Raw genomic sequence first — 23,423 nt, 5'->3', positions numbered from 1 at the left:
AATTTTCTACCTACTTACAAACATGACAAGTAACAAAGTATATAACTTCTTGATTTATAGTTCTGCCATGAAAAAAATCCTTCTACTATCCTATTCGAGAATCTTTCAGGTCTCATGTTATTAGTAACTTTTGTCCAATTTATGCAAAGAAAATACATCTATTTGAGTAGGAAGGCCTGGCAATATTTCTCACTGAAATTTTACAAAGGTTTAATCCCTATTTGAATGCATTCTCATAATGGTTTCTCCATTATGGGAGACCATAATGCACCCATAATTTATTCATTGCAGCCTCTTTTGCCTTCGTTCTTTAGAGTGATTTTTATCTAAACAATACATCTCACCTATATTAGCTCTTATTTCCTTCTAGTCTCTCTTTTCCTTCTCATACATCCACTTAAATGACAAACATGGAAAAAGTAAGGTCCAAATCTCTGTAAGTTAACATTTATGAAGAGCAAGTAGTTAGTACTTACAAGCTCTTTTAGAATTTAAAATATAGTTTAAAAAATGTTCCAAATTATCTACTCAGAATTTCTCAGTCTTTGTAAAAATATCTAGAAGAAAATAAATTAACTAAGCTTGCAGAATATATCAGGCTTGACAAAGCATCAAATAGTATAACTGTATTCATATAGAGTAATCTAGATCAGCTCGTTAACATCGTGTTTCAGGAATTCTGCTAAAGCCAAGGTCTTAGATTCCATAACTGAAATGTGGGTCAGACTCACAGGAGGAAAAACTGTATACAGAAGCGGTATTAAAGTGACTTAATGATGATGGTGGATAAGCTGCTGAGTACAAAGTACTAATGCAATGACACGAACATTTGAGCTCTCCCTGTGCAAGGCAAGGAAAGAAAGTATGAGTAGGGCAACATTATTAAGAATATTCCCTACTATTAATTGCTACTTAAGTACATGCATATAACCTTTAAAGTGAATTATCAAAAAGCAGTTCACCACTACAGTGTACCATTAGGTAGGTACATTAGCCGACATTGTGAAAATGTGAAGCAAAACATGAGAACAGTTTAAGCAAACATGTTTTCTTTCCATTCATAACAGGTTAGCATGTCCAAAAATTTAAGCCAACACATTTTATCTCAAAATTCACACCTCACATTTACTATAACTTTTTTCTAATGCATCTGAAACAAAGCACATCACTTAATATATTAACAGACTGTATGAGAAATAACCTGTTAACAATCCAGTAACTCGAAAACATGTAATCCTACATCCACATGTTTTACTTTCCTGCACAGAAGTCTTAATGCATATTAGAAACATGAACAGTCAGACATTGCCTTAAAAATAAACAACTACTTTCTCTGTAAAAGACATACTAAACGGGTGCCTATCCCTCAAGAACTTAAAGGCATTATAAATGATACATCAGAGGTTACAATTGTTCTAATATGTGTCCTTATTCATCCTGAGTCCGCTATCTTTCTCATGCAATATAAATATTTTCACTTCTAGAATGAGAAAGCTGGACTTCAGAACTTCATCTTTGCTTTAGAGTACTATGAATATTTATAGTACTCCCACAAGACTCCCAAAAACAGTACAGATCACAAACTTCACACAGTATTCTCAGTGCTCCTGAAACACTCCATTAAAACTGAATATGTAAGAGGCCATGAACTCACAAGCATCACCAGAAAGCAAAATAAATTCAACTTGAAGTATTTGACTTCAAAAACTTCAACCTCTCCAGTTCATGCCAACCAGACAACATGGCATATGTTCTTCCTTTCTGATCAAAGTGCCTATACAAAACTGGAGACACACAAGAATGCTGAAGTACAGAAATGGCATTCAAAAGTGAACACAGTACAGATTTTTTTAAAATTATTAGTTCTTGACCATTCTTTACCCCCCCATGAAGACCTATCTACGCATACATCCCTAAAATGTAAAACCTGTTTAAATCAAGACTATCCACTATTTTCAGTTTATTTGTCATCAATTTTAGAACAATTTGGGGAAACTGAAGGAGTTTCTCAGGTTTTTTTTTTCCAAATAAATTCTGATAGTACTGCACAATAATCACTGGCTTTTGTTTGCAGGTTTTTTAAGAATTTTTAAGCTTTCTGAAATGTCAGCTCTTCATAACCACTGTTCCATTTCTAGACTGGTAAAAAGCAACAGTTTCATAACATCTGTTAAACACAAAAGTCACTTGAACAATTCTATTGTGTCTTAGATTAGGATCTTAGTACCAAGCTCTTACCAGTAATTAGACATGTTCAGAATTACAAAGTAATGACAGATAGGACTTGCTTACCTGTACATCTGAACTATGACTTCCACTTTTTGAAGCAAACAAACAATCCTCAGAATCAACTCCAAGCAAAACTGAAGCAGAAGGAAAGAGCTCAGCAACAGATCCTTGACTGAAGTTTATAGCCTCTGGATTTCTTTGTCCATCCTTTACTGATTCACTCAGATTGATCACAGAATCTCGTATGTTTGAAATAATCTCATTATTTTCTGCCAACAAGCGTTCTAAATGATCTATTTTTTCTTGCAATATGGAAAGTTGGCCCTGTTAACCGAAAAAAAAAAAGTTGAATTATTTCTCAGACTTATGATTTCATAATAGTACATGATCACACAAAAAACCTGAATACATCTTTATTGCATATTTTATGTAAAGAAACCATACCAACATATGAAATCTCCTCTCAGAATAAAGGAAAAGAACAAAAGTTATATTTTCTACTACGAACCTGAATTTGCAGCACAAGATTTAATCAGTGATAGAAATATATTCTTAAAACGTCACATTGTTTCAAGTACCAATTAAGCCAATTTCAACTTTTCTCATGTCTTTCATAGATTTGCAAAAATTTGATCTTTTCATTTATCCTCACATCAGAACGAAGAGAAAGCTGGTTTTTAGAAGGTATCAGATCATAATGGGATTGATAGGATACATACATTTTTGGTTTTTCCTGTACATGTAAAATAGTATTTCAATAAATATTGAGTTTCTTATTTTCAGTGAAAGTTAGAGATAAATCAACAAAAGCACTTAACGAGGGTAAAACATCCCTGAACAGCCTAATCATAGTAATTATCTGTATAACTGGACCATTACAAACATCAAGATAATCCTGTAAAAAACAGCTCAGACTGATGCACTTTCAGTCAGAAGGTCATATTGAGTTGCTGAAGAGGATTTTGTAGATGATACTAGTGTGCACAGCGAGAGTAAGAATACCGAATAACATCAATATGAATTGAAATAAGTCAACGCGCCTCCCAAAGCAACTTGGAAGGAGAGAGAGACACCAGAAAGCAATTTAATAGCATCTAATCCCAGTATTGTTGGAATACAGGAGGGAGCACAGCAGAACAAGGTACCTGGAAATGCTGCTGCCTTCTCCTACTAGCCACTCCTTTCAAATTATTTGATGCATGCTTATTTTTCAGACATGAATGCAATACCTTTTGGAATCACAAAAGGCTAGATTATTTAACATGTTTTTAGGGATATTTTATCTTAACAGTAATTAATTTCCTTCCACAGACTGACTTCAAGCTAACACTATTAAGACAGAGAACAAAAAGTCAGCCACTTCCTGTCATTAAAGTTGTGGTCAGACCCCAAAACTTACAAAGTAATATCAAGCTTTGTTTCAAGAAGCTGTCAATATAACAAAACCCACTGCAGACTCAGGCATTTACATTCTACCCATTACATTCAACACAAATAACATTAATAGACAACTACTGTGACCTGTGATTTTAACAACAAGCAAAACTTTTTCCTAGCACAAATGCCTTATTTTCTAAGTAATGTAGAATAATATTAGAAACAATGCATGTACATGAGACTTTTTCCCTTTGACAATAATTCACTTGAGGTCTTTGCATTTTCCTTTTAAGGGACAAATTGTTTTCCTCATTGCCAAGTTAATTCAAACTTCTGTAGTTTGTAAAGGATTAAGCCTCCTTCCTAAATTGTGATGTGCACTTTCTTTTAAATTCTGTCCACTTTTAGAAGTTTGCAGGAATTAAAAACACCATCCCTTGCCAAGAGGTATTAGTCAGCCTTTTGAGTCCTACTAAATCATCATTGCTATAATTCTATCTTTATTAAAGTTATTTGTAATTCTGTAGAAGATACATTTTAGTATTGTTTAACATCTTGGTAAGTTTGTCCCTTCTGCTTTCTGAGCTGTGTAAGGTGTTGACCCACTGCTTTTTTCTGTTGTTTTTTTCTTAGATTGATATACTCTGGGAACAATAGCAGGCATTAAAATGCAGCACAAGCAAACAATCATTCCTTCCCAAAAGACAAAAAATATATCTTGACAACAGATCCAGATTAAGCTAATTGAGATGTAGGGTAAACAACCTACAATCTCAACAAATTACAGAAAAATACTAGAAACTTATAAAATAGATGAACTGAGAACAACAGGAAATCAACATGCAGATGATGGGATACTGGAAAGAAAAAACTGTAGTCCCATGCCCCCTGGTGGCACAAAAGAAGCAACCAGACTGAAATCTTTCAAATTCTACATTAAAGGTTAGCATATACACATTTTTGTGTAAAATTAGTATTTTTCCCTTTCGATGCCTGTGACATTTTAGAAGAAAGAAAGGTTTCTCTACTCAGAAAACTAATAGACTATTATGCCACTCACTCTAAAAATAACATACATAAAATAATACTGATTGGGGTTTTACAGGCTGCCTAGCATAGGTTCCGATCTTTAGATTCCTAAGAAGCTGAAGTGTAGCTGTCATCTATACAAGTTATTGTCTGCTTCACTGCACCTCACTATAGTTCAAAGTTATCAAGGGCGCAAGAAACTGAAAAACTGTCCACACCTAACCCACCAAGGTATGTCCTGCCTCTACAACTATAAAATCAGACAACTGTTTAAAATTTATATTCTCATTCACATATGTTCAAGAAATATTTCACCTCTTCCTACAAGAAGAGTTTTATATTGCCTAACAATAGCCTGTCAACTACCTAGTCCCAGATTACACCACCAATCTGCCATACATCATATAGCCAATTATAGTCTCTCCAGCACTAAGAACAAACAGAAAAACCCCACCAAAACAAAACACCACACACCACCAAATAGATGTTTAGACTGATCCTTCATTTGGCATATACTGCCAACCTCTAGGGGTCAGATATAAACTTGAAATATGACATGACCTCCAAATTTTATATCTATAAGATAGTCCTTTCATTTAACTTATTATACTTTAAGCCCTCAAATAGCCACAAAAGCAACTTCTATCATTTTGATGTTTATTATGGGACAAAACACTTTGCTTTGTAAATGAAGTCACCTGCTTCCTGTGTCACAAGAAATCATAATTTGTTCACTGAACATCTTCAAACAATAATGATTTTATTTGTTTTTACATACTTGAAGCAATAATTTATTAAGGTGGAGGGTTCACGACTTCCTAGGAATCTGAAGAGCAGTGATTTTTAAAACTCTGTTTAAGTACATTACTTTAACTTTGAAGGTAGATATTCTGTTATTTGGAGAAATAAATACTTACAAAGACCCCCACTGTGGAACTTAACAGAGGACATTAATAAAGACAATCCTTGAGATGCACCACACCTCTCTTCTAAAGCATTTAAACATGCCATGTATGAACTCAACTTGGATGCAAAACATGCAATAAAAGCTACAGTTAAGAAAACATAACTAAGAACTTGTGCAGTAGCAGAGTCTTGAGATTTTAAAAATATTTTCAGTTTCTGTTGTGAAATGCATCAGCCATGAGAGCTAACTTCAAGAAACAACGGTGTCACAAACTAGAAATGGATCCCATTTTTCATTCAGTATGAAAATAGTTAATGTCAGGAATCCAATCTCAAGTTGAAAATTTCACATGGATGCAAATTATGCAAAAGCTAGGTGTACTTTCATTACATATTCTCCTTTTCTCCTTACCAATTTTAAATAGGAGTAAACAATGCCTAGGATATAGTATTTAATAGTAGAATTATTTGAAAATATGGGCTAAACATGGAAAAAATTGCAGCTCTTCGAGACAGTAATATTGAAATATGAAAATAAATGAAAATGTTTTAACATTTTTAGAGGAAGGTAGCCAACTAACACTGCTGAACTTCAAATGTCAAGGCCAAACAGCACAAAACAGTAAAGTTACTCTAAAACTGCGTCATCTTATTCATCGCTAGTAGCAGATGCTGGTTTACTAGTAAAACAGGGGCATTAAATAGGTCTAATCAAAAAATAACACACACAGGTCTCCTCCATTACTAAAAACACACCTTAGTAGTATTTTGATTTAAAATAAGTTTGAAAATTCTCCACACATTTAGGGGACAGTGGGGGTGATTTTTTTAATCCGAGTAGAGAGGCACCAATTTTACTGTAACCAATTCTCCCTGAAATTTCGTAATCTATATGGCTTTGTAGATATTGGATAGCAAAATGTGCCTAGGTGCACAATTCATAAATGTCAGCAGACCTCCTCCCAACTTTACAGCACCAAGCCTGCTCATAAAAGATTCAATCCTGATCCAAGACTTTGAGTCCTGCCTTGCTGCACAAGAAACTGGAGGCAGGCTGCCTGCATAAGTATGCCTTAGCCTCAGTGAACATCATATTAAATGATGCTCTGTTAATCTACATACTTGTTTTAACATAAAGAAATGCAATGTAAAGTTATGTGAATCACCTGGTCTATACAACCAGTTAACAAATTTATAATATCTTTGCTGTAAACTTCCTTCTTTCATTTTTTTCTGCTTTTATGTATTGATAAGAGTCTGCAAATAAAGATTTTACTAAAAAGCAAGAAAGGCAACCCTGCTGTTAAGCCATGGCAAAACTATTTCTACAAGAAGTGATATGTACCAACAAATCCAACAGTACTGAAAGTACAGCTGCATTAGTAGAATGGCATCACATGAGCAGCGCAACTGTTTACCATCCCCACGGTTACACAAGGTTGGACTTGATCAATAAAATCTTTCCATGCATAGCACAGACCAGCACACCCTCCTCCCATTTGGAAGAAAAACTGTCCCTACCTGATAGCTTCACTAAGCAACTTGCTGCTATCACCACATGAACCAGCTACATGAACAGTTCCTTATGCTTCAGTCAGTCTGAACCCTTCAGCAGTTTTCATGCCCCAAATACTCCAAAGCAGTCTGTTTTCCCACAGCTCTCTGCTTGTCCTTCTCTGTTTGCTTCTGACACCAGTCTGATCCATAGCAAGGACTTTCTCCAAAAAGGAGCACACTGCCATGCAGCACAAGGAGGGAAGCCCAGTAAAAGAATGAAAGATCAAGCTGTTTTATTCTGGGGAAGCGGACAGTTTCTCCTACCTAGACATTGTACATTGCAGAAAGAATATTGGTTGCAACTTTCATTTCCTCAGCAAACATTCACTGCTACTCTAAATGCAGCCACTTTTAACAGGCCACTTATGATCATTTCATCAGGAAAAAGACTCAACTAATTGAAGTGAGAGTATGACAGGCCCACAGATGAGGAAATTCATGGAAACTGGCAGACAGAGAAATCCACATTAGAGACCTCTGAGGTCAGGTCAGCTGGAACTTGATTATTTGTATCCAGGCTCAGCCAGCAACCACCAAGTGCCTGGTTCAAAACCAGCCAAAGCCCGTTCGTTCTCCTTTTCACCCACATGAACAAGCAGAAGACCGCAAAGGAGCTGGCAGTGTCCTGCATAACAGTCTCTGGTGCAGCAATGAGCTGTGGTGAAGAAAGCAGAGGACCACAACGAACAGACTCCTCTGAGGGATGTCGAATTCAAGTCAAGATCGTTGCCTAAACAGATTCACTGCAGTAAGCAGTGAGGAAACCAGATTCAAGTCTTATTTTCTGGCAGAACTGAATGTCAGTCATCTTAATTTTCTGCACTAGTCTCGTCAATAAGTCTTTCCAGGTTCATCTTCACAAATCACATACTAACTTCACCAAAATCTTGATGTAAGCCTCTGATAAGATGCCAGCATACCAAGATGGTAAGACCAGAAAGCATTTTCTGTTCAGTGCTGGAGCACTGTATGTGAACTGAACATACTAAATGTACACTTAAATAGTCACCTCCTGTACAGAAAAAGCAAGAAGCTAAAAGCTAAAAATGCAATCTGATGCAGCATCAAAGCTTAATATTCAAACACAGTTTCAGCATGTATTCACATTGCAAGGTAGGACATGGAACAAAAAAACAAACATACATGCATCAGTTAAAACAACAAGTCAAGGTTTAATGTCTTTATTCATCTGAGAATGCTCATATGCATTTGTGATTATGAAAATTACATAAGTAACCTTGTTAGTGATTTCCTACCTTCAAAGAACCATTCAGAACAAACTCACTTTACAAAGACACTGGAATTCTTCTGAATTAACTGAACTACAGGACTATAGTCTGTTCTCTTAAAAAATGGGAAAGTTCTACTCCAAAGACGAAGCAGCATTACAAATAGATTCTAAGAAGCTGATGGACTTCCACACACTGTTTTACTAGAGGCAGCAATAACAGGAATGTTTAATGTACTATTATGCTAGACTCAAGTTTCATGTAACTTACAGAGATAAAAATAAGGTATGCTGTTAGGGACTGATGTGAAACCATATTCAGCGATCTGAAGGCAAGGAGAATAAAAGTGAGATAGAAACAAATCTAGAAATATTCCCTGTTTAAAGTCAATTAATCTGAAAAATGTTCACTACTGCTCTGTCTAATATGTTTCAGGTTCATTTCCTTTTTGATTCTACTCCCTCTACTATGCTGAATCTTTATTTAAATGGCTAACAGTACAACACGGAAGTTCAGCTTACATAGCATTAGGAGTATGAGCATTTTAGTCATGTTTATTTGGACAAGCGAAAACTTAGTAAAACTATGTGTAAGACAAAGAAAACATCAAGAAAGAGCAAACTAGGAAACTTTCTCCATTTAGTTTATGCAGTTTAAGCTAGGCATTAACTCTAGGTAGCAGAAATACTCATTTATAGGTGGGTGTTACTACCTTGCTGAAATATATACTTTGCTCAATATTTTGCACCAGATTTAAAGACTAATTGAAGGAGGCTACTATCATCTGCTTGACTGCTGCTTAGCCAAAACTCTACAGAAAGTGTGCATGCAATGAAGACAAATATACTCCACGAAAATCAGGAAGTATGAAGAATTGTTACTGGCCTGTAACTATGTTCACAGAGGTGGCCCCTCCTCCTTTGCAACATACTATAAATTCAGCAGAAGAAATCCTAAATTTTCATTGTTTTCTAAACAAGATCATTCCTGTGACAATCAAAGGCTTTCAGACTGTGAACTTACTAAGTGTTTGTTTGTTTTTTAACTAAGCCAACATGTTTCGAATCCAGGCAAACCATGGTTCTTTCTGTGAATTTCTTCACTCAACATCCAATCTTCTCTGATCTCAAACTCATAAGAATGCTAGTAAGTCACTGTGCCTACAGTTTTGTAATGTGCAGCAGTCAGAAAATGACAACTTCAGAATCATGTACAAACTTAATTGCCACTATTCACATTTTAGAGTAAAACAAACATTTCCTAAATACTTGATCATGCTGCTTCCAATATTTTTGCATACAGAAGTATCATTCCTTGTTACACAACAAAGTTCTGAAAGTTCCCAAACCAATTCATAAAAATACATTAATAATGAAGAACATGCAGCAACAAAATGCATATATTTGTTGTCCACGTAAGCCACTGATTTCAGCTCCTTCACTACAGCAAGGCACTGAGCAAAACTCTAGGTGGAGAAGGTGTTTACAGTGTGTTAGGAGCTATTTCAAAACAGGAAGTGTACAGACTTGTCAACACTGCAGAGAGCTGAGGTTTGAATGCACAGAACTGGGGCATAGTAACCACCATTCTGAGCTGATACGCAGCAGTTCAGTCACCTAATCGAGACTCAGGGCTGACTGCAGGTAGTGCTTCCTTGTGGTAGGGGAAGTACTACCTCAGCAGTGCTCCAGAGTAATGTTCACAAGGTGCCTTTGCTCAACACACTGATTCAGAGAACTGCTAGTGTTTCTGCCATGTATTTGGTCCCAATTTTCTATTATTACTGCACAGAAGCAGTACCTCTATCTGCACAGACGTAACTGATACGCTGTGTAGATGTTTTGAAAGCATGCATCCAAAAAAGAAACTTCAGCAGTACCACCAACAGCCACATCACTTAATACTTTATTGGAAGGACACTGGAAACAAAAAAAAAAAAAGCCTGCTGCTTTTAAAGGAACTGTACTTGATTACCTCTATTCAATGCAATGTAAGTAGTGAGCCCACAAAAGCAGTTAACACAGAAGAATATCCGAGTAAGCTTTAAATAGGCAGGGCTGGAGAAGAAAACACAGTGGGTGGGAAGAGAGAGATCTTATTCAAATAACAGTTGTTTAGAAAAAATAGAACAGTAAGGATGGAAGTTGCTATGTGTTCATCCTTAGCCTTTTAATACAGTTTAAAGGAAAGACCAAAGATAAAGAGGGGCAATCACTTGATGCTGTGTTCCAGGTATCAACCAGAACCATGGCAGACCTGAGTTTCAAAAATGTATTTCCAGAAATAACCTTGCACAAGTGGAGAGTTATGTCCCATAGAAGCCAAAGTAGGCTGTGTGAAAGTGGCGAGAGGAAAACACTGGTGTCCAAAGCATCATCTATCCAGTAGTAAGAGAGGATGCTGCATTGTATTGCTTCTTGGCCTTGCTCAAGTATAAAATGCACTTAACATGAACTTTCATGTAAAGACTACACAAAGGCCACACATTTCTGAAGCAATATATTCTTACAAATGAATCCTTGACTCTTTTTTTAATTGGATTTTTGACGTGTGCCATGTATGCTTAGGTATGAATCTAGCAAAATTTAGAATTAAAATAAATATTCCACAAGCTTCTGCAAATGAACGGCTTTTATGGATCTGTTCTAAGTCAAGGCATAGTTGAGAAAACAAGCCATGTTAGGTTAATGTTTTGGGTTTTTTTTCAATTTGGGTCCAAAATACAGAATAGATTAATATAGGCTTATCAGTATTTTGTATTCCTCTGTATAAAGTAGCACACGTTCTTCAAGATAAGCTGCTTATGGACTTTATCCATTTAGACTTGATTTGAACGTAGTTTTCATTTAGTGGTTCTCAATTTAGCTCACAAATCACTTGCACCTGACACTCACTCCACAAGAAATTTCATAGGACTAACCACCATTCTGAACCTCTCTCCACTGGAATCACACAAGATTTCTCAGAGAATTCTGTGTTACTACAGACAAAAACAACATACTCAACCATTTTTCCACTATATTCTGCTAGAAGACTCCTACACAACAATCTGTACCGACAACTGCCACAATAATGATCTAAAAACGCACCTAAGGCTATTTTTCCACCTTGAGCTCACCTCTGTGCAATGTTCTAGCATTGTTCATAGCCTGAGAGAAGACACTAGGACACATCGTATCTTGACACAGGAGCATCCTATGGCTAGGAATGGGCTCAGACAGAAATACAGAACTAGTGATATGGCCATCATAAGAACAATACAGATCTGACAACCAGGTAGGTTCCAAAAAGAAATATGCAGGAATTATAGAGGAGAGGTCAAAAAGTCTTGATCTCCATGTATTACAGGTACCTAATCTTCCCCAAATTAACAGAGACTTCCGCACTATGGCAACATACAGACCTTTTGATATTATGATTTAAATGCACCACCAACGGTGACAAGGCTATAAATCACTTTAGCTCAAGTTCTATTACCGTTGTCACCTTACTATGGATAGGTGTGGATAACATTCACTGCAAAACTTACTACTGATGGCAGCTTTTCCAAAGCCAACACCTATAAGGACACAATGTCAGCACAGCATTCCCAAGCCTGACCATAGGTGCCATCTAGCATAGCTTTGAAAGGCATTTACATGAATTTGGTTAGAAAGTATGTAAGGGCACCTGTCTGTAATCTTAGGAAATCTTGTCCAAAATTTTTTTCTGCAAGATATTTCTGTTGGCATCCTTGAACAACTACCTAAACTCTCAAACTGGAAAGCAAGCTCCAGAAGGAAAATTCTTAACCAGACTCGCAGATAAGCCTGGAAGAAGACAGGTTCACAAGACTGAGTCTTTCTGGAAGAAAAACGTGGAGCAACAATCTAAACGTTTATTTTACTACTGCTACTTGGTATCACGACACTTTAGGTGAATGCAGACCAACAGGCACCGCCAGCTGAAAAATTCCGATTCTAATCCTGGCAGAAAATACATCTGAAGCCTAGATAAGTATTCACAAGCTAAACAGAGGACTGCTTCCAGAGGTACCATCTTCTCTCCTCTGAGCTTAGTATAATCCACATAGGTCAGGAAGAAGAAACTAATCAATATGCAACTTCCAAGACACAGAAGGTGGCCTACGTTGTTACCAGAACTGTACAGAGAAGCAGCAAGGCTGAAAAACTAGTACATTGTCAAAAAAGAAAGAGGTATGAAGTGAATCAATCCAATAACTTCTGAAAAAAAAATCAATTCCTTTTTCTAAGAAAAAACATTCTGATCTTTGTCATCAGGAAAGAGACTGTCTTTTTAAATATTCAAACAAATCATCTACTGCTGCCATAGCTTTTCAGAATCAACAAGAGTTTGAAGTTTTTACATCTGCAGATAGTTTAACTTAGAGTACACTGAGTTCTGGCAATACTGCACTAACAAAAACAACTTTCTGTCAGATGAGGTAGGACTAAAGCTGATCCTTTAAAATATTTTTGGTGGCTTCCAGTCCATTCTGCATCTTTTGCATTTACTTTAAACTGATGTTCTAGGGCTTTGAAAGCATTTGCTATGTATCAGAGGTTTCCCAGGTTTAATAAATTGAAAAATTTCTGCCCTATGGGCAGCAAAAGGAAATTACAAGATCACATCAACTTCACCTATAACTTCCTCAAACAACAAAGCAGTAAGAAAGGAAAAGGTAACTCTTCAAAAGGACCTAGACAATGATGGGCATAGGATTTTCCAGTGAGAGTCAGTAGCCTCCGAGAAATTTAGATATGGAAAAGGTAAAAAGAGTAAACGCTGACAAGACAGTTCTAGAAAACCGAGGGGAGAGAGGAGGATGGAAAGAGAAATGTTGGTCTCTAGCTGAGTAGATCACATAGAAGGAAGAGGTATAACAACAGATTAAGGTACTAAGGCCTTAGTCAAAAGAGATAAAACCACAATATACCGCAGACTAGCATTACACTGTAGGACACAGACAGGATTTCAACTGCAAGGCACTGAGGATGGAAGACCAAACAGGTATAATAAATCTTCCCTATTTACTCATGTATTTCAAACCAAAACCTAACACTTAAAAAAAAAAAAAAAAAAAAAAAAAAAGAGACCACCCATACACAGGCTTTCCTGTTCTGTACTTCACCTGGATTAAACTCAACTCATGCTACTAAGGCACATAAAGTGATTTCCTCATTTAAGATACTGACCATATCAACAAAGTGGCACTTGTACTTCACTGTTACAAGTGTCACACACAGCATTAATCTCTGGCTAGAATTACATATTGAACAGGCACAAATGTTGTAGCCAGCTTTGTCTTGCTTTCTTCTCCTAAACTGCTTCCCCATTCTCTTAGTTCCTGCAAAAAAAAAAAAAAGTGGCTGACCTCTGAACTCTAGCGAGAAGGAATTAACACAGAACAGATCTGAACTCTTTATTTACATTTAAATCAAGGTTTTTGTCTTTACCATTAACAAAATGGTATCAACTACTACATTTACATTAAATGAAAAATTAGTGATTTTATCAGCGAGATAATTAATTTTTAAATAAGCCTTTTGACTTATTCTGCTCACTTGAAGCCTCACTGCTGTACTAAAACACACATCCTTTTATTACCCAAAAAACAAGTACAGTGTACATAAATCAGCTATAACTTTACTTTGTATAATTTTTTGGTCTACAAGAAAACAAGGCTATTTATACACAGCAGTATTCCGCCATTCTGCACAGCATACCATAGGCTCCCTGAAATACCTTTTTCTTCTCATAATTAAATATTTCTTAATAGACCACTACCACGATAAACAGTTTTGAAATTTCTCTCCCACAGAGACAACACGGGAAAGTGAGGAACTGAAGAACTGCTTCCTTTAGCCATGCCGAGCAGTTAGGTATGAGCTAGTTCCTAAGCAGGGCTTAGCAAAAAGGAAAGCAGTAACCTAAAGTCAGCACTTCTCCAAACCTACCTGTTGATACCATAGCTGAGGTCTACCCTCGACTTCTCTGCTTCCCCTGTGCGTCCCTACACGTACTCAGCATGGATTACCACAGTGCAGAGTTAGGCTTGCATTCCCCCTTCCGCTGCCTGTCCCGCTGCCGAGCAGGGTGGTGGGCTGCTGAAACCGCAGCGCAGCCCCCAGCCCGTCCCGTCCGCGGCGAGCGCTCAACGAGCCGCCCCTCCGCACCGCCCCTGGCCCGGCGGGTGGGCTACGCTCGCCTCCCCCCGTAGCCCCGAGCCCCGGGCCGGGCCAGCAGCAGCGCCGCCCAGAGGCGGCACCGCTCGGCCCCCGCCCCAACGGCCCGGCAGCCGCGGCACCACGCCACCGCCCCTCGGCGCTCCGACAGCCCCCGCGGGGAGAGAGGAGGGGACCCCCTGACGGCACGGCCGCCCGCCCCTCCACGTCCGCCCCGGCGGCCCAAGAGCTCGCACACCCGCCGCGCCCCGGCCGCCGCCCCACTCACCTTGGGGAAGGTGCCCTCCCGCCTGGGGCTTTTCGGGTGGTCGAAGTGGCCGCGGTCCAGCATCAGGTAGAGAGAGAAGATCACCACGCAGAAGACCGCGCTGCCGAACACCGTGAACTGCCGGCTCAGCTTCATTTCCGCGGCCGCCCGGCCGGCCGCGCCGCTGCGCTCCTCCCGCCGCGCCGGCGCTCCCGGGCCCCGCTCGCCGCCCCGCGCTCGGAGGGGAAAGTTTTCCCGCCGCGACGGGTCGCGAGAACCCCAGGTGCCGCCGCCTCCGGCGTGGGGAAGCCCCAAGTCTTCAACGGAGAAGTGTGAGAAGTTGCCCCCGCACTGCGCCGGGGTGGAGAGCCCCGCCGAGACCCTGCCGCCGCGGCGAGGGGCGAGCCGAGAGTTTCCGGGAGCAGATTGGGTTCCCGGGCAGACGAGCGCCCAGCAGGGAAGTGGCGGCGGCAGCGCTGCGGAGCCGACCGTGTGCCGCCCCTTCCTCCTCCTCCGGCCGTCTCACCAGCCGCTCTGGTCCTTCTCGCTGCCGGTAAGCGGCGCCTGAGTCCGGCACCTCTTCCCGCTCCCGGCGGACAGAGCGCTGCCGCCGCCGAGACACCGCGGGCCGCTGGGCACACGCTCCGCGCCCGAGAAGCCCCCGCCTGCCAGCGCCGACCCCGCCGCTGCCGGAGCGCGGCGCTCCGCCCCCGCGCGCCCAGGCGGGTGGGCGGTGTCGCGCGCGTGTCACGGGCGCGGTACCGCCCCCACCGGCCTGCACCGCCCGAGCGCCGCGGGGCTGAGCGCGCGGCTGCCGTTGGGGTTGGCGCCGCCCCCGGGCGCCGGGAGGAGTCGGGGGCGCAGCCGCTTCCTCTCACGCGCGGGGTCGCCGTGCTGCGGGAAAACCGCGCTCCCCTCCGCCCGGTGAGGCGGGCCTGGACCCGAGGTGTCTTGTACCGGTCGACGCGTGGACGGCTGCCCCGCGGCAGCAGCTCGGAGGCGCCCCGTCGCGGCTTCCCCGCGCCCGCCGGCGCTGCGTCAGCGTGTGGTGCGTGGCAGCCTCCGCCGGGGGAGGCGATGAAGCTGTAAGGGAGAACGAGGGGGCCGTTTTGGGCCTCAGGCGCGCTTACTGGGCCGCTGCTGAGCGGGGAACGGCGGCCGGGGAGAGGAGGATGTAGTGTGGGGTGCCCTGTGACACCGAACGAGCTCCAGTATCCCCACCTTGTTCGGCAAAGACCCGTCGCACCTTTGCATACGAGTCCTGTTGCTGCGCCAACAGCATTGTACACGTTTGTGGGCCACTGTCAAGCCTCAGTTTGAGTCAGGCTTTTCTACGTTTAAGTAGCAAGCTTCATGAAGAGCACTGCATGTGCTCATAGAAATGAGACACAGCCTTAAGAGGCTGGTCATGGGCCTGCCATTCAGATTGCCACACTGCTCCATTGCAGCACTTAGCTCCTTCTAGTTTTTATAGATTTAATCTGCTCAGGTTTGAAAATATTCATGCCTAGTAACTGTGTATGATCTGATACCTTGGGGAGGTACCTACTTAAGATGCATTTGTTGCCATTGAGAACTAGACACATGCTGAAAACATCTTTTACTGCTCTGTGTGTGTTCTTCTTAAGGACTGTCGCTGAGATACACCCCTATGACTTGAAGTCAGGATGTGTGTGTTAGCATCACTACTTTCTTTTTCCATGAAAAATGTGGGGGCTAGTGTAGGAATGGAAAAGGGGCTGAGAACCAGGGAAAGTGATTAGCAAGAGGTAAAGCAGGTTAGGGGAAAGAACGGCAGTGGAGGGGCATGACATTCAGTGTCAGGCGAAACAGAGGAAACATGCGGATAGATCTTGCACAGAATCTGGAATAAAACCCAGGAGTTTTGAAACCTGACATTACTGTGCTGTTCTCTGCACCCCAGAGAGAGAGCGGCAGAGAAGAAGAGAGCGAGAAATTGGAACACCCCACTCAAAAATCTGGAGCATGACAGTAATGGGATGGAATACGCTCAATCAGTCTGGATGTCTGCCCCATCCATGCCCCCTTTCCCTGATGCCTCACACCTGTGGGCAGAGCACTCAGAACATCCTTGGCTCTTAGACTGCAGCAATTAAAAACATTAGCTCTGTGCTGGGGTGTTATCTGCTTATTCTCAAACTAAGTCCAAATAATGAGCATGGTAGTTATGAAAAATAAAGGTTTCTAACTGCACAAAGAAAATTAACCCATTTTCAGTCAAGCCAGCACAAAAATATAATCCATTAGTTGTTCATGGAGTACCTTGGTCGAGTCAGAATTATTACACCATTTTCTGTTTCTTTCTCCCTTCCTGTTCACTCTCACTTTCCGCTTCCCCTTTCCTTTTCTGTTCCCCTTTCCTTCCCAGTTTCCCTTCCCATTCCTCATCCCTTTTCCCTTTTAAAACCAACAAGGCCTCACATTCCTGCCAGGGTATTTTTATTTGATGTTTTCTCAATGTCAGATCAATCACTTTTATTTAAGTACAAATGAAAAACCAAGCAGGAGACAGTTTAGCAGTGCCTCATTGCCTACTATTAGTATCATATAGCAGTACTTGCCAGATTTTGCCAGACTGCAAAAATCAATAAACTTTCAAAGCCATCAGTTCATTCTTCTCTAAAATATTAGTAACTCATAAAGGAAGATAAGGCATTGCTTTCACCTCCATTTAATTTCTTTGCTTCATTTTGGTATGTAACTTTTAAATACTGTGTTTGATGCCTTGATTGGATCAAGAACCAGAACTGTGTGGATTTTAAGTAAATCATTAGTGTGTGTATATATGAAGAGACAGATGTTTAAACATTGATGGGTTTAGAATGCCTGCTTTGGCCTAGTATAGTTCTTGAAACACTGTATAACAGAGTGGACCATCAGGCAATTAACAAAGCCTCTTGTATGTTCTGAAGTGAATTGCTGCTGAAATTTGATTTTTGTAAGGTCCTTGTATATCCATGGGTTTCTTTTATTCCCTTACATGCAGAATTAGCCTCCAGTTGCTCTTAGAGTGCATAGTTTTAAATGTATGTTCACAGTTTCTGTCTGTATTTAACAATATATTATTTAGAGAGGAAAAAGTAACGTACATCTTTGTTAAAATCGGAATGCTGAAACAGAATCTATGCAGAAAGTTAATGAAGAGGCTGAAAATCAATTACTTCTGTTATCCTGATAGGCGAACTCAATCATTATATTAATCTGTTATAGACTACACTGAACTGCAAAACCATAGAATAAAACAATGGTAAATGCATATCCATTAAAATTTGTGACTTTTCTCTCAAATCCATGGAAGGCTTTTTGTTTGTCTACAAACAAAAGTGCTGACTACTCTTACAAGTCAAATTAGAACTATATGATCCCTCTCACAAAGTGCTGTCTGACACTCTTTTTCCAAACTTTTTCATAAACCATATGTCTTAACCTGTATAAAGGACGTTTGCCTTGAGTTTGTTTTTCCTAATGAATGGGCAGTTTGCCCACTAACTCTAAAAAGGCCTTTTCTACTGGAGAACCTTGAACTGAGCAGTCCTGCCTTAATCATAGATGGGCTGAGTCGAAACAGCTGGATTCTAGGAGACAGATAGCTTCACAACAAATGTCAATTTAATGAACATGGCATGACAAAAATTAAAAAGTTACCTTCAAAGATCTGAAAACAAGTCATGACAAGACATATGTCATTAAGTCTGGCTGAATGTGTGTAAACCCACATGAAAGCTTACTGAAGTTCTTACATAATAATAATAATGTGCCACTCTGTAACAAGGAACACTCAAATCAAAATTTTAAATAACAAATAAAAAATTCTTTGCTGAATACTACTGGATATCTTTCTTATTTTTGTACTCAGTGATGTATTTAATTATACAGATATTCTCTAAAAATAGACAAAATGAACAATGTGCCTGCTACACATATCAATTGATATTGATAAATATCAAAAGCTGATTTTTTCAGTATTCAACACAAAGCAAAGATAGAACACAGAGGGAGAAGCTTTTATTGTAAACAATGCAGCGCTGGCGTTAAAAGTAGAGGATAGGCTGAGCTAAAGAAGGAAAATCTGAACAATGTAGAAGAGGAGTTTTGGGGCTCTCTCCCAGCATCATTCAGTTAATTAGAATGATAGTGATCAGAACTATTATGTAATACTAGGTTTACATTTAAAAAAAAAAAAAATTGGCAGTTTTCTACACCTCCAGGTATCCCAAATGTACTAAATAACACCTCCTGGAAGCATAACAGGAAGGCAGTATTTATTGAAAGAATATAGTGTTATCCTGGTTGTTTTCTAAATTATCCACAACTGGGAAACCATTCTGGGAACTGCAGATCTTAAGTAAAACATTGTTTAGAGGGAATGAAGCAACAGCTAATGGGTGGAGATAAAGTTCTGCATTAGCAACATCAAAGTAAAGAGCAATGTCTCAAATATGTTGTAAGAAGTCACATAGAAATATCAGTTTAGATTTTAAATTGACTAATATTTAATGAATATTAAAAAGCAAAGAGTAACAAAACTGTTCATCAGAGCAGCAAATGTTATCCTTGTGAAAAAGGCCAGTTACAAGTGTAAAATTAGTACTATCTGCTTCAGAAATTGTTTTATCATTTTAAATCTAGTAACAAATGTAAACCAAACTTATTGTATGATTTGCTGTGATATATTTGTTTAAAATATAATCCTGACTATCTGATTTAGCCTCTAAAGTACAAAAAGTGGGTCAAATATCAGTCATCTGTATTCATTTAAAGATTAAATGTATTAGAGACATGTTTCATTCTTTTTGAACTTTTAGCTGGGGTAAAAAACTAGTTATTATGGAACCTCAGTAATGCTTTTATACATGTTTTGAATCCACAAGTTTTGAACCATGTGCGATAAGAAAGAAGCCGATCATATCCACGACTCTCTCTCACATTATACAGTAGTTGCCTAAGTAGCCAGCATGGTCCAGAAGTGCATTTGGTAGTGAATATTTTGCCATACTTTGGAGAGATGCCTTAGAGTGTATGTGTGTATACGGAAATGTGTTATTTTGTGGCCCACCTTGATAGATCCTTATTTGAAGATCCTTATTTGAAGAGATAGTTCTAGATCCTTATTTGAAGAGATAGTTCACTGTAACTTCAAATGCAAACAGCTCTAAGAGTATGTCAGATGTTTCTAATGTTTGGTATACAAACTAATTACATCACAGCATATATTTACGAATTTACTTTTCTTGGAATAATGTTGACAATATGGAACAAAATTTGCATATGTCTATCGTTGCTTGCTACCTATGGAAAATAAAGCTTCAAAACTGCAGGAACAATATATGGTGTGTTTTCAGATTATATTCCAGTTCTTATTTTTTCCTTTGATCTCTTTTCAATTCAGCTGGAAAGTGCATCACGAAAAGAATATTACAAATCAACTTCACCTTTTGAGAGATGCCTTTTTCTCTTGGTTGATGCAGTTGACTATAGGCAAGAAGGTTGTGAAAATCTGTCCATAATCTGTAAGGCTCTGTAAAAAGTAACCAAAATATTGTGTAGGCAACCCAACTGTGAAAAGCCCATTCATTATTTAAAGGAGAACACAAACCAAAAACGGACAAAAGGTAACAAACATCACAAGAGTACAGATTCCACTAGTTACCTTTCTTCAGAGCAAGCTAATCCTTTTTTGCCTTTTAAAATTTCTGTAAAAACCCCTGAAATAGCTACCTTTTATGCTGCCCTCTCATGTATTTCACAAGTGTACTACAGATTAATTCTAACTGAACAAAGCTAGCAAAGGGATGGACAACCTGCTTCCACCTGCCCCAGCACCCCCAGCAGAACAGGAGTGCTTTTTACAGTCCCTGATTGCTACTCTGGGCTCTTTGTCATTGAAGGAGATAGTGACAGCCATAACGTTGCGTAGATGGTTGAAATCTCAACAGAAACCTTTGAGGTAAATGGGTGTATGTGTTTGCATAAAGCAGTGGATATTTAAAGAAAAATAATATAGAAAAAAATTACAAAGTGACAATATTTTAGAGTTTTAGCTTGAAAGTAAAAAGGGAAAGAAAGGAAGGGAGGGAAGGAGGGAGGGCGGGAAGGAGGGCAAGAAGGAGGGAAGGAAAGGAAGGAAACGAAGGAGGGAAGGAAAGGAGGGAAGGAAGGAGGGAGGGCGGGAAGGAGGGAGGGCGGGAAGGAGGGAGGGCGGGAGGGAGGGAGGGAAGGAGGGAGGGCAGGAAGGAGGGAAGGAAAGGAGGGAGGGCGGGAAGGAGGGAAGGAAGGAGGGCGGGAAGGAGGGAAGGAAGGAGGGAAGGAAGGAGGGAAGGAAGGAGGGAAGGAAGGAGGGAAGGAAGGAGGGAAGGAAGGAAGGAAGGAAGGAAGGAAGGAAGGAAGGAAGGAAGGAAGGAAGGAAGGAAGGAAGGAAGGAAGGAAGGAAGGAAGGAAGGAAGGAAGGGAGGGAGGGAGGGGAGGGAGGGAAGGAGGAAGGAAGGAAGGAAGGAAGGAGAAGAGAGGCTGTTCTGTTGGCAGCAGAACAAGTAACATTTGATTTCCTATAATTTTGCTTCTACTGCTTTGATTTGCTGTAATTTAATAAAGCACCATTTTCTGCAGTGGTGGTATATAGGTGTTAAGCCACCTGAAACTTCTCCATCAGAAGGCGATTAGTTGGATGTCCATGTTCTACCTGATTCCACTTTTTTATTCATTCTGTAAGACAATAATATAGAATCATGGAAGAGTTATCAGTGTTATTGTTTTTCTGTAAAATTTGATTGATATTTGGGAGTGCTTTTAAAAGTTATAGAAGAGAGGGGACATATTAGCCTTCTCATTACAGAATTTTATTTTTCCTCATTAAGTAAGGAACAGTGCTGCGATTTTTGATAAAATATTGTTCTACGTCATGTAAAGATTTAATAGTAAGTGTAGTGACCTCCACCACCACAGCATAGAAGACTGGAAACAAGTCCTAATAGAAATGTATGCTATCAAGTGCTGCAACAGTCCTCAATCCCAGTAGTCCTCAAACAGCTCATTATCAAATGGCATTAAACAGGAATCACTAAGTGATTATGATAACATCTTGACATTGTATGTTGGCTTTTCTGTTCCTGATGTTGCATTTCTTCTGTCAATGATTAATTAGCTCCTTAGCTCTTTCATCTCTTTCGTTCTGCTGTGAGGAAAAATATTTGAATGATGGGGAGAAAATTACCTCCATGTCTCCTCTCTGCCAGAGGCAAATGAAGGGTGGGGGGAGGGGAGAGGAGAGCAGGAATTGACTTTTTATGGAGTAGGGGGATATAGCTTTTTCTTCATGGCGTGCTGATGACATGACAAGCAATCACACGCTCTATGACCACACTGGCAATGCCAACAAGATACAAGATTAAATTGACACTCTCTGTGGTGATAACAAGTAATACAGGTGTCTGATCTATGTACAGAAATTCACAACGTGTCTTTTTATTCTTGTATTTGTAAGAGCTGAATTTAATTTGCCTGCTCATGCCTACCATCACAGAAGGAAACAGTTCAAGTTGACAAATGCCACTTCATCAAAATCACATGCTGCAGGTATGAATCTTTTCCTTTGTAATTATTAGGACCAGGATCTGCTTCTCAGAAAGGAAATCAGTTTTGAGGAGTTTGTGTTGATATTGTGCTTCATAACTTTGTTTTATTGTGAGGAGGCAATAGCAGAAATTGTGAAGCTTGCTTAAGGTACAGAGAAAATGGGGATGTAAAAGCTTGTCCTTCAGACTAGTGGTAACAACTGAAAAGGAGCATGTATATATAAATAGGTGTAAGATCTCTACAAAAACTGGGACCTCAACAATAGGTGAGACCACTTAATGACAGAAATTAAAGATGATCAAGTATGGGCTCAGAACTTTTCCATGAAGAAAAATAAATTAAGGTGTTTTTATGAGGAGCTTGCTTACTGCTTTAATGACAGTATGCTCATACAATAATATGTCTTGTATGGTAATGGTCTTGAGGACTCTGCTCAGTGTAATTGGCAAACAAGACTTCAGATCAGACAGATGCTAGAAAATTCTAGTTGGTGCAGTGATTCTAGTGGTTCATGCTCACTATGACTTCAGGAAGCCTGAAAAACTCTTGCTGCCCTTCAGATGAATATTTTCTTTGATGTGTGTCAACTGGATAAGAAATAATTTAACTATATGCCAATAGGAAGAAAATGTACCTTCAACAAGTTTTACACCACTTACAAGCTTGAATGAGAATATTTGGGAAGGGATTGATAGTTTGTGATGCAAATGCAGATAACCGTTACAAGAGTATTCATACTTATGCATTTAAACTGTACAGCAAAACCACTGAGGCTGAATCATGAAACTTCACAGAGCATTTTTGTGCTTCCAGTTACACCAAAATTGTGTGTATTACAAACTGTGGCTACTGCTTTGTATTTGATGTGCAACTTATAGATGCCTTACAAACTAAAAACTCCCATCTCTTTCCCATTGATGAAATTCTTCAATGTGAAGAAAGTGGACATGTAACTTGATTAATATATATGATAATGTAATTTTCTGAATCAAAATGACATCATAAATGATTGACTTTTTTCTCTTCTCATCGTGTTTCATTAGATATAAATTACACAGCAGACTATTCACT

General features: G+C 39.7%; 1 protein-coding gene across 2 annotated transcripts in view; it reads right to left on the bottom strand.

The window, feature by feature from the left end:
- The window catches only part of MAN2A1 (mannosidase alpha class 2A member 1), a 114,569-nt gene extending 99,147 nt beyond the window's left edge, over positions 1-15,422 (bottom strand). Inside the window, exons 1-2 of one of the 2 annotated variants that reach the window (XM_065860343.2) lie at positions 14,781-15,422; positions 2,293-2,553 (exon numbers count right to left, since the gene is read on the bottom strand). In XM_065860343.2, coding sequence (XP_065716415.1) covers positions 2,293-2,553; positions 14,781-14,915 — 396 coding nt within the window. In that variant the 5' untranslated portion in view covers positions 14,916-15,422. Of the gene's footprint in view, positions 1-2,292; positions 2,554-14,780 lie in introns of those variants that run through there. The other variant, XM_071802680.1, reaches the window with a different exon arrangement.
- Positions 15,423-23,423: the final 8,001 nt, after the last annotated feature.

The sequence above is a fragment of the Patagioenas fasciata genome, chromosome Z (genome assembly GCF_037038585.1).
Source record: "Patagioenas fasciata isolate bPatFas1 chromosome Z, bPatFas1.hap1, whole genome shotgun sequence".
Lineage (NCBI taxonomy): Eukaryota > Metazoa > Chordata > Aves > Columbiformes > Columbidae > Patagioenas > Patagioenas fasciata.
The sequence above is the reverse complement of the archived record's forward strand: the minus strand, read 5'-3'. Positions and strand labels throughout refer to the sequence as shown.